This window comes from Lampetra planeri, chromosome 36, assembly GCF_965212315.1.
Source record: "Lampetra planeri chromosome 36, kcLamPlan1.2.h2, whole genome shotgun sequence".
In the NCBI taxonomy this organism is placed as follows: Eukaryota; Metazoa; Chordata; class Hyperoartia; order Petromyzontiformes; family Petromyzontidae; genus Lampetra; species Lampetra planeri.
In genome coordinates, this window is record NC_136142.1 from 9,861,347 (window position 1) to 9,873,585 (window position 12,239).

Here is a 12,239-nt window from a genome sequence, read left to right on the forward strand (position 1 = left end):
GCCTTACCATCAGCCCCACCAAAACTAAGCACCTGCCTGGGTATTTTGTACCATCGGACACTCCACCCCCACAACTCCCAATTGGTGATGGGGCAGTTGTGGAGAGAGTGGAGAGTTTCCCATACCTGGGCAGTGTGCTTATGACCGGCTCCAGTTTATCAGCAGAGGTCTCACTCTGAATCAGTCGAGCGGCAATATCTTTTCATCGGTTGCGTAACGCTGTGTGGAAGCTACCTGGTCTGTCGCTCCGCACGAAGCTTCGGGTCTTCTCGGCCACGGTCATTCCCTCCCTTCTCTACGCTTGCGAAACGTGGACCCCCCTAGTGGAGCATCTTCGCCGGTTGGAAACATTTAGGCTGGCCTGCCTAAGATCCATCCTGGGTTTAACCAGGCTGGATTGTGTGAGGAGCTCACAAGTGCTTGAAAGATCTGGGCAAAGTCCCATCAGTGAGCTCCTCCGGCAGGCAAGGCTGCGTTGGCTGGGTCATGTAGCCCGCATGCCCAGCCACCGCATGCCTAAACAGCTTTTGTTCGGCCGGATCGAGGGGGCTAAACGGGCGCGGCACGGGCTAGAGAAGAGATGGAGTGATGTGGTACAGGAGGACGTGGAGCTGAGTGGACTTGCCGATGACTGGTACCAGCGGTGTCAAGATCGGCCTCAGTGGAGGAGGCTCGTGAAGGACGCTACTGGGCAGTTGGAGGCAGTCGCCCTCCAACAACAACGGAGGGCGGAGGAGCGACGCTCACAACAACGAGCGGAGCGCCGGGTGGCTAAAGCACAGCAAGTTGGTACAGTAGGGGGCACAGGTGGTGCATCAGCCAGTCATCTCGGTCAGTCGACCCGTGGCACCTGGGTCTGCCCCGTGACCTCCTGCCAGCGGGCGTTCGACACTTCACGTGGCCTCAAGGTGCACATGGCCTGGCACAAGCGTCGTGGTGACGTCACTGCCACTTAGTGGCGAATGGCGGTTGTTGTTGTTGTGTACTTTAATGCGTGTATGTTAATGTGCGTGTGTGTACTTGCATGCGTGTATGTTAATGTGCGTGTGTGTACTTGAATGCGTGTATGTTAATGTGCGTGTGTGTGTGTGTGTGCGCATTTCCAGACGAGCCGGTGCGTCCCATCGACCCGGCCGTGTGGGTGTCCCAGGCGGCGGCCATGACGGGCACGTTCCCCCGCTACCTGCCCAGCCACTCGATGAGCACCGTGACCTCCGGCAGCTCCTCGCTCACCTCCTCTGTACCTGAGTCCGAGCGTGAGTCCCCAAGAGGTCACTACAGCTCTCACCCTGGGGTCACTGCACGGGTCACTCAGGGGTCACTGCACGGGTCACCCTGGGCTCACTATGGGGCTTACCCTGGGCTTACTACGGGGCTCACCCTGGGACTACTACACATCACTCTGGGCTCACTACGGGGCTCACCCTGGGACTACTACACATCACTCTGTGGTTACTGTTGGGCTTACAGTGGCGCAGGTTTAATGTGGGTTGGGTATGGGCGTGGTAATGGGGTTTGTGGAATTTTGTTTAGCATTTAAATGTGTTGGCCACTCAAAGCGCCTCATCACTGTACATTCAAAGGGGGCACCCTTGGTGGCAGCTGTCCCTTTGTGGCAGGATACCAGCACTTGCCTGCGAGTGAGCATTCGCCTGCCGTGCTGCTGTGTGTTATCCCGGCCCTTGCCGGCGGCGTCACGGGGATCTTAAACGTTTAAACGTGCCCCCGCCAAGCAAACGGTGCGTCGGACTTCACAGTTCACTCGCAAGCGCTGCAATAACCAGGGGTGGCCTGCCGGATTCTAACCGTGAACCTCTGCAACAAATTGTGAACGTGTTACCGCCCCCCCCCTCCCGCTCCGTTGAAGGCTCTGCTAGTGACCAGTGGCCCTCCGTGACCCTCCGTGCCCGCCAATCCCCTCTCCTCCCGGCAGGCTATGACGAGTACCAGCTGAGCGTGCACACGGACATGGTGACCATCACCAAGGCCATGTCGGCGCCCGAGTCCGGCCTGGAAGTGCGCGACCGCATGTGGCTCAAGATCAAAATCCAGAACGCCTTCATCGGTGAGTGCCAGCGTGTTGGTGGCCGGGTCGAAGGGGCCGGGTCGCGTGGTCCACACTGCCCAACCACCGCGTGCCCAAGCAGCTTCTGTTTGGCCGGATAGAGGGGGCGAAACGGACGCGGCACGGGCTAGAGAAGAGATGGAGTGATGTGGTACGGCAGGATGTGGAGCCGAGTGGACTTGCCGATGACCGGTACCAGCGGCGTCAAGATCGGCCTCCGTGGACGAGGCTTGTGAATGACGCTACTGGGCAGTTGGACGCAGTCTCCATCCAGCAACGGCGGAGGGCGGAGGAGCGACGCTCACAACAACGAGCAGAGTGCCCGGGCGGCTGAAACGCAGTAAATTGGTAAAGTGGGGAGCACAGCTGGTGCATCTGCCAGTCATCTCAGTTAATCCATAACACCTGGTTCAGTCTCTTTATCTTCCATCTGTGAGCTTTTGGTAGTTCAGGTGACCTCAAAAGTGCACCTACCCCTGGCACAAGAGGACGTCCACTGTGGGGATGGAGTGATAAAATCAGCTCGTGTGTGCCGGGTAGATTGATACTTTTCAGGACCGTGTAAACCCAGCGGTGGATTGACCACGGCTGCTGATGATGATGATGACGACGTGTGTGTGCGTGTGCAGGCTCTGATGTGGTGGACTGGCTCTTCAGCCACGTGGAGGGCTTTGCCGATCGGCGCGACGCCAGGAAGTTTGCCTCTCGCATGCTGCAGGCTGGCCTCATCCGGCACACGGTCAACAAGATCACCTTCTCGGAGCAGTGCTACTACATCTTTGGAGACCTTACCGCAGGTGCCGAGTGTGTGTGTTAGTGTGCACATGGTGTGCGTTGTAGTGGGAGCGGTGGTGCAGCGGTTAGTGTGTTATGCTATGAATCCGGCGACCCAAGTTCAATTCCTGCTTATGGCCACCAACGTCAGTGGCGATTATCTGAACCAGTCCTGGGCCTCCCCTAGGTCGACTTGGCCTCAAATGAGGACCTGGTGCAATGTGTAAAAAACTTCGCCACCAAGGAGACAAAGGCAGCCGGGCGTGGTGCTGGCCACCCACACTCTCATGTGCCGTTCCGGCCTTCACAGGTGCTCGCTAACAGCACTTGCCTCAACAGTCGTTCATTCCCATGGGTCCGTACCATGACCTCCCGCCAGTGGGCCTTCGACACTTCACGTGGCCTCAAAGTGCACCTAGCATGGCACAAGCGCCGTGGTGACATCACCGCCACTTAGTGGTGAACGGCGGTTGTTGTGTGACCTCGCTGCTCATTTCTTTAGAACTGCTTGTTGTGTTTAGTTTGTTGTCCTTCCCCCGCACCTCCGATTAGCGCGGTTGGCGACGTACCTTCCGAAAGAAGTTCAACAGACGTACTTGCCCGATGACGCTCACCGCTTATCTGTAATTGCTCACTGCCGACTCTCCCCACACCCCCCCCACCAACCCCGTCCCTCTTTACCCCTGAATGCAGCACATCCTCACCAACCAAACCCACACCCCAAAACCCTGACACATCAGCTCTCGCCATAACTATTTTTATTTTCCCAGGTAAGACCCACCGAGCTGCGTGGCTCTTTTTAGGAGCGACCTGCCCACAAATGATAGCTCAACAAAGTGGCTTGAAGTGTCCAAATTTATATTCGCCAAATACTCTTAAACGCATGTTTCTAAATGTGGAGGGAAAAACCGGAGGACCTGGAGAAAAATCCACACGACCACGGGGAGAATATGCAAACTCCAATTATATTCAGCAGGCGTCAGGGTCGGGATCGAATTAACGACCTGCATACCAGGCGAGGTAGTTAACATCTCCTAGCCACGCATCATTCCACCCCTGTCGACTCCCTCCCCATTGTCTCCCCCCCCTCCACCATCAGACCTCAGCAAGCTGACCCTGCAGGAGCCCGACTGTGCCAGCATCTCGTCGGACCAGGACACGCTGGCGCCGCTCCCGCTGGCGGCGGGCGGTCCCTGGGCCACGCTGAGCCACCCTTACGGCGCCGCGTTCCACCACTACCCGGCCCCGGCCGTGCCCGCCCACCCGCACGCCTACTCTCCCTACCCACCCGGCTACCACGAGGTCACCGGATACGCCTACGCCGTGGCCACCGCGCCCAGCCAGCACAGCGAGGGTGAGTCGGCGGCGGTGCCGGCACGCGGCGATTGATTTGCTCGCTCCACCGCTGGTGAGAAGGGGCGCGAGAGAAGAGGGAGGGAGAGAAGAGAGCGAGGGAGGGAGATAGAGAGGGAGAGAGCCCCTCTGCGGAGGGAGAGGGTATTTTATTTGGCAGCCTCTTTGGCCACGCTTGCCGGTGTGCGGCTTGTGAGAGGTAGGTAGGGTTACCCACGATTTACCCCACCGCGCGTGACCTGCCGGTCGACTTGACATCCCGCCCCCTACTGGACGTGTGTGAAGAAGAGCATTGTAGCTCATCCGATTCCTCCAGCACGAAAAATTATTCCCACTAACACCGGTTATGCCCAGTCCCTACCGCCGTGTGGACGGGAGGCCGTGGTCCATCCGCTGCTGGATGAGGGCCTTCTTTGGGAGTCTTTCAGCTCTAACAAATGAGCCAGATGCTCACCAACTGGACATTATATTAAGCACTCACCTTCCTCGCCCCCCCCCCCCCCCACTTTCTCTCACCCCCCACTCTCTCCCCCCACACTCTCTCCCCCCCCACTCTCTCCCCACCCCCCTCTCTCCCCACCCCCCTCTCCCCCCACACTCTCCCCACCCCCCCCACTCTCCCCACCCCCTTACTCCTCTCTCTCTCGCCCTTTCCTCCACCAGGAAGCCACAGCAGCGGCTCAAACCGCAGCGGGGGCAAGGAGCGTGACCACCGCCGCATCGGCGGCAGCGGTTCCGCCGGCGGTGGCGCGAACGAGGGCCGCTCGAGCGCCGGCAGCGGCAGCGAGTCGGACCGCGCGTCCACGCGCAGCGGCGTGTCCAGCGCCGGCACGGCGCAGCGGCGCGAGCGCGCCGACAGCGTCCGCTCCTTCCCCGGCAGCGAGGCGCACTCGGCGCACTCGGCGCGCCGCAGCTCCGCCGGGTCGTCCGCCGCCAGCTCCTCGCACCACCAGCACCACCACCACCACCCGCTGGCGCCCCCCCCCGCCCCCGCCGCCCCCGCCGCCCCCCCCGTTCTACCACCACGCGTACGGCCCGCCGGGCATCCCGCCGCCCTACGCGGTGCCGCCCGGGATGATCGCCGTGCCGGGCCCCGTTCACGTGCACCAGCTGCACCAGCAGCACCAGCAGCAGCCGCAGATGATGCCCGGCGGTGTGGGCGGGGGCTCGGGGCCCCCCTCCGCGATCGGAGGGGGCGGCCCCCCCCCGCCAGGCGCCCCCCCCCGTACGGGACTTGGGGTCGGTGCCGCCCGAGTTGATGGGCAGCCGCCAGTCGTTCCACATGGCCATGGGAAACCCGTGCGAGTTCTTCGTCGACGTCATGTGACGGCGGCGGCGTCGCGCGCCCCGCTGCGGTCAGAGGTCAAAGTAGAGTTTGCGTGCGAGGTGGGGGGGGATTTGGGGGGTCGGGGGGGGTAATGACGATCTGGTGACCGGGTTACGGTGTCATCAACGGAGCCTCGGGGTTCAACGTGTGGCTGCGACGGGGCAGCGCTGCCTTGTGAGAGTTTTTTAATCACCAGCAGTCGTAGATGTTTCTCTCGCTCGGTGTGCTGGGGTTGGTGCCATCGTCCATGGCTGGCCTATCGAAGTGCCTTAAGGTGTCAAAGAATGCTTCCTGTTGGAAGCGTGGTGGTGAATCGTCGCTTACAGAACAAAGCAAAGCAATAGAAACACGCAGCGGAAGCCCCGTTCTGTCCTGGGCTGCGTTCGCTGTGGCTAGTCGATTGGCGTGGCTGGAGTGGTGTTGGTGGTGTGGTGGAAATCCTCGGCAACAATGCTGCTGTGGAGTTGTGCCAACAGTCGTCGTAACCTCGACCCTGTCCACTAAGCCCAGGTCACCATTCCCCAAGGCGTTGATGGAGATTAATGCGGCGTGAAATTCTGCTGCCTCACCCCCTTCACCATATCCATAACGCCTTTAGCATTATCCCAATGCCCGAACCCTCGCCAGTAAGCCACGAAACGATACGCCCCTCGTGATCCGTCGAATAAACTCGCGCCATCGTCACACGCGTAGAAGCGTGCCTGTAGGAATAGGTCATTCGCCATTTCTGTAAAATATAAGTAAAGGCTAACTTGGAACTAATGAAATGCTGTACACTGGGGAGACGCTACAAACACGGGACAGACGACACTCGAGAGAGGACACGGGGCTTGCGGCATGGCCGGCCCGCCCCCGGCGAGCGCTCCTCTCGCTAGTTGTTGTTGGGATGCCGCAAGAGGCTCCAATCGTCAGCGGCGGCGCTGCTCGCTTGGGGTAAACGGCTGCCGACCACCGACCGCTACCACCGGGGCGCGAGCCGCCGTGTGAAGCGCGTTAACGTGCGGTTCGCTCGCCTGGGAGGAACCCACGCGTTCTCATCTCGACGCTTGTACTCGCAGGCGCGAGGCTCGCGCGGCCGTCAACGAGGCTTGCGCGGCTGGCGGCGGTGGCGGCGTCGACAAGTTACAGAACGCGAATTTAAATCCGGGTCGAGTTTGGCTCTCGCGGGAACGCCGCTGCGGAGGGGGGGGGGGCGAACGGTTGAGGCTCCGCTCAAGGCTCAAGGGTGGCCACTGCCGTGCCCAGTTTAAAGCGTCTCCAGACGATTAGCACGGTTGGCTACGTACGGTGCGAAAGAAGTTACGCGTGCGTGCAACTACGTTCCTGCCCGCGCGTGGAGAAAAAAATAAAAATAGGTGACAACCGAACGTCGTAGCCCAATGGAGGAGGGCGACGGCCCCCATCGCTTGAAGGCCTTGGGCAGGTGGCGCTTCGCTCAGACAATCCACTCCGCTGCCTTCACTGCCTGATGAATGCTCATTTTGCTAGGAACTCTGGGGGGGGGGGGGCAGTAGAGGGTGGGGGGTAGCGGGTGGCGGGGAGATGAACAGAAGCGAGAGGGACTGAGGATCTGCGGTGTAAACCCGAGGAGGCCCCACTTGAGTGGGGCTCGTCGAGATCTTAACAATGACGACGTCGTCAAGGTGCTGTTAGAAGCAGGGGGGGTCTCTGCTCCGATGTTCCCTTTGGGGCTCGCCGACGACGGCACGGCCCCCAGGCGCAAGTGCAGCTAAAATTATGCAGCTATCGAAGTCGAGCAAGAGAGTGGCACGTTTGTGAGTATTTGTGTGCATTTGTGGCACATCCATTTCCGTCAGGAGTTTGTAGATGCGTTGTCTTCTCACACTGCAATTAACTTGTTGTGAGCCCCCCCCCCCATCCCTGGCCCTGCTTGGCCCCCGAACCAGCATATCATGTATTAATTCTAGATTTGAAGCTTTCGTGACTGCAAGGATTCATACTCTTAGTTCTTTCGGTAAAGTCACGTAGGTAAAAAATGAAATTAAAATTAATAAAAATAAAACAATAAAATCATGACGTTTCAGAGGCAACACAAGTCTCCGTCATCAGGTGGGACCGTCATCAGGTGGGACCGTCACAGCCAGATTTGCTGCATCAAGGGAGGCAAGGATTCAAGATGCAAGCCCTTAAATACATATCAAGCATATCATGGTTCGATTCCTGTTTGGCATTGTCGGTGGAAAAAAAGAGAAGAGTTGATTTAACTCTGGAAATCCTGACAGTCTTGAGACATTTCTAAGAGTGCCCTTGCAACCTTGAGATGGTTTAAGACCATTCATCAACGAGTGGTTTCATGTGAGAGGACAGACTGGGAGTGCCCCCCGGAGAAAAAGACCCCAAACACTTCCATGGGTGCTGACCTCCACGGTCCGATGGCTGTCCGCCCTGTCCGTGGTTTTGTAGCGAATATTTAGGTTCACCCGGAGACGCTCAAGTACACGAAACGTCGGTGCACCGCAACCCAACACACATCGGAGAGCTGCACAGGACCTCCGCCAAATGGTAATTTTTTATTTACCGCTTGCAAGGCGGAGTTGGTGACATCGCAATTCACCTTTTTAATGACTGGGATATTTCCTCTACAAGAGCGTAAACGGTCTATTACTGGCACCACTGCTGGCCTTAATAGGTGCTCGCTAACATAAATGACCTGCAAAGGGTCGAGCTGATTTACTTTATTATATTTTTTAATCTGTTAATAAACGGTTGGAAACGTCTCGGGTGCCGTCTCGTGAACACTAAATGTCTCTCTCTGCTCCGCGGTGTTCGGCCGTCGTTCATGACTTCCCCTCGTTATCGTTTTGTATTTTGTTTTGTTGGTACATGCGTAACAAACTTTTTTTTTAGAACTTAAGTAAATTTAGTTTTCGTTTTTTTCTCTCGCAAAGAAATGTATTTTATGTCAGATTATTAAAAAAAATTCAGTAAGCAGCGGTTTGTGTTGGCGTGAATGGTCGTGCAAGAGTGGGACGTGACGGTGGTGGGGTGGTTCTTGTGATTACAAGAACCACCCCACGTGGTCTACACCACCACGCGGCACACTCCACGTGGTCCACACCACGCACCCACACCCATTCACACCTCCACGTGGTTCACACCTCCACGTGGTCCACACCACGCCGATCAATGTCGAGTCGGTGGCGGGGAGAGTGCACAATGGGTTTTGCTGCATTGCCCTGTCCTGTGCAGGCTAAGCGCCTGCTTGGCTTTCGGGGTGATTTGGGCCACAGGCCGGATTCTGGCACGGTGGCTTGGACACCGACTGTCATCAGTCGCAGCAATGCAGCAGGATCCATTGTACCGCGACGTCTCTCCAACCCCATCGGCAGCAGCTCGCTCGTATTTACGTTTCAATCCTCGCTCTCTCGCAGTCCCTCATCGGCGAGTCGCAACAACCGGTGCATCGTTTCCTCGTCTTGAAACCGCCGAATGTAGTCGCTCGCAGGCGGGCGGTGCAAGTCGTGCTGTCGTGTTGGCAGGGACGGCGATAAGGGAAGAACATTGTCCTCCGCTCTGTAGATAAATGTATTTCCACGACGATGCTGTTGATTAGTTTGCGATCAAAAGAGTGATTTGGTCGCGGTGGGCACGAGAATCGCGGGACCCTCGCCGGCGCCGACAACCGGACATCTGACGTGAAAAGAGCTTCATAGCTTATCGGATTCTTCCGGCCCGAATGAAGTTCTCATTCGGACACTCGGCCTCGCACGGTGTCACGTGGACAGCGGAGGTGCGGAAACTTTCGTGCTCCTCAACTGGCACGCACTGCCGAGACACACTCACTATGGGTTACACACACACTATGGGTTACACACTATGGGTTACACACACACTATGGGTTGTATTTCTCTCAATTTCAATGGATTCTCGAATTAGTCTTGGCCAGTAATAATTATGAGAATAGGTTTTCCTCTTTTATATGGCAACAAAACAGGTGTTAAGATGTTAAAACACCAAACTGAAACCTTTTACAAGGAACCATGCATTAACCACAATATTTGTGGTCAGAATGCAAACAAAAAACATACTCATCTTAACACCTGTTTTGTTATTCATATTCCTAGGTTTTTTCGGTAAAGTCACGTAGGTAAAAACATTAAAAAGTAAAATAAAAATCACGACGTTTTGTTGCCAGAAAAGAGGGGGAAACCTATTATCACATTTTAGTACTGGCAAAGGAGGTCCCATGATGCAGCAATAATACGTTTTACACAACACTTCAACGTTATCAAAATCAATTGAGTGTCCTTGTTGGCAAGCATGTTCTGCAACTGCCGACAGTTGTGTTTGTGAGTGTTTAATATTTATTTGTTGTTCTTTTAGTCTTACTCTAATGTTACTTCCAGTTTGTCCAATATAGAATCTGCCACATAAGCAATTAATCTGATACACACCTTCTGTTGATAACTTAGGCAATGTTTCTTTAGTACAAGATACTAGTTTTTGAAATGTATTTACTGTGCCAAATCTTACTTTGATGTTTTGCTTTTGCAAAACTCGAGGTAATTTGTCAGTGATTCCCGCGATATATGGTCATTTAATCGTTTTATTAATCTTATCGCTTTCAGCAATATTGCTGGTTTGACATTCAATGCTCTGTTAATTTGAGCATTGCTGTAGCCATTCAATTGTAGTGCTTCTTTAACATGTATAATCTCTCTCCTCAGACTTTCACCATCTGCCTCTGTTTTAGCCCGATGTATGAGCGTCTCGATGAGAGAGGATTTCTGTGCAGGGTGATGATGCGAATCTGCATTCAGATAGGCATCAGCTGTGTTATTTTACCATTTAGGCCGCGTTTGAGCAAAATATCTAGGAAAGGGCGCGTGTTATTCACCTCCATTACCATGGTGAACTGGATGACCGGGTTTTGTGAATTGATATGATTTAGCGGGTGTATTTCAGTAAATCTGAAACTTGCAAGCGAAAAGCAGACTGCGACGTGATATTCATTGCATCAATTCGTGTGCAATTTGTAAGGGCGCCGTGAAAGACATTTCATTTTAAGGTCATAATCCCTTGTTCATCATGACGTCCTTTTTACTTGGATGTCTCAACAGCGTTACGGAGATCGCTTGACGTGAGGGTTCTGCCTTTGTAGTGAGGGTTGTCAGTTGACGCCGAGGAGGGGGGAGGAGGTGCCTCGCCCCCCCCCATGTGGAGTGACGTCACTGGCTAATTATTATGAACGGGGGGGGGGGGGTCCATTTGGAGGACGTAACCTTTTGATTACTCTTGTTACTCTTTGGTTCTTTCAGTAAAGTCACGTAGAAATAGAATAAAACAAATCACGACGTTTCGATCGCAACACAAGTGGTCGTCATCAGGCAAAGGGGTCAGCCTCTAAAGGCAAACTGTTTATAAGGGTAGCCAAAGTGTATCCACAACACCAGAAGCACGGGTGGTGCACGAGTGCCAATGCAGCAGCAATGCCAATGCAGTAACAATGCCAATGCAGCAGCAAAGCCAATGCAGCAGCAATGCCAAACGCTGGGGATGCGGGGGGAAATTAACTCGGAAAAATAGACTAGTACCCGGCAGATATGATGGAACAACCATAAACAGGTAAGGTTTTACCTGGTCAGTGGGCAGATCAGCTCCACGGTAGGTCTTGGTGTCAAAGACATGTACCCACATCCGCTGTTCCATCACTATGTAGTCCAGCAGATGTTTTTGCTTGTAACCGGCATGCATCCATTGTTGTGTGGATGCGCCGATGCCACAACAGCGTGTTGGTAATTACAAGCCCATGGGCTGCACAAACGTTTAGCAGCTTCCTACCGTTGTTATTGAGCTGATCTGGCCCATGCCTTCCAATCACTCCAGACCAGGTGCCAGTATCATGACCAACTCGGGAATTGAAGTCACCCAACAAGATGACTATCCCGAGGGGCCATAGAAGGCATCTGACTCATCGACATTGCCTTCATCCCTCCACGGATGTTCGTCTTCGGTGGGGGCATAAGTAACCACAACCACCACTCCTCACCTTTGGTTGAAGGGAAGGCGAGCCCAAAGTAGCCTGGGGCTTACAGCTTCCCACACCTCACCGCAACGCTCCCATACCCCCTTCATTATTTTGTTCAGAAGAAGAGCCACTCCCTGTTGTTTGGCAGTCTCCAGCCCCGAGTAGAGGACTGTCCACCCTTCATGGTGGCAGGAGCCAGAGCCGGTCCACCGGACCTCCTGAATACCACAGAAATCCAGGCGGTACTGGTCCAGCTCCCGAAATTGCACATGGCCACCCACAGTGGCTTTTTGCTATTTCTTGGAGGAACCCCGAGGGTAAGGATTCAATCTCCTGGCTCCGCCAAATGGGGTTTGGCCAGGAAACGTCATGGATGCTTGTTCCTCTGGGGCCTCCAGCACAAGCTTAATTCAATTTTTATTCCGTGGTTTAGTGGTACTTAGATTGAAGGTGGAGGGGTTACCAGCCAAATGATAAAAAACGGGGCTGTAATCACAGATAGGCGCACGATTGGCCGTGCGGTACAGGGGGATAAAAGGGGAGCCTGAGGCTGTTCGAGGGAGACTCTTCTTCAACATCTTGGCCACCAAGATCCCCCCACTACCATCCTGCCCTTCTCGAGCTACTCGCAGCATCCGTGTGATGCCAGCGAGTGCTGCTATGAGGCAGTGATAGGCAAGGCTTTTCGTCCTCTTCCCTCCGCCTCTCACAGCGTCCGTGCAACGCCATGA

The 12,239-nt window shown here is 55.2% G+C and overlaps 1 protein-coding gene across 1 annotated transcript in view; it reads left to right on the forward strand.

Moving 5' to 3' along the window:
• The window catches only part of LOC144730785 (segment polarity protein dishevelled homolog DVL-3-like), a 66,934-nt gene extending 58,463 nt beyond the window's left edge, over positions 1-8,471 (forward strand). Inside the window, 7 exon segments of the mRNA XM_078611533.1 lie at positions 1,107-1,271; positions 1,934-2,065; positions 2,695-2,862; positions 3,939-4,193; positions 4,856-5,163; positions 5,165-5,410; positions 5,412-8,471. Coding sequence (XP_078467659.1) covers positions 1,107-1,271; positions 1,934-2,065; positions 2,695-2,862; positions 3,939-4,193; positions 4,856-5,163; positions 5,165-5,410; positions 5,412-5,519 — 1,382 coding nt within the window. The 3' untranslated portion in view covers positions 5,520-8,471.
• The last annotated feature ends 3,768 nt before the right edge of the window (positions 8,472-12,239 follow it).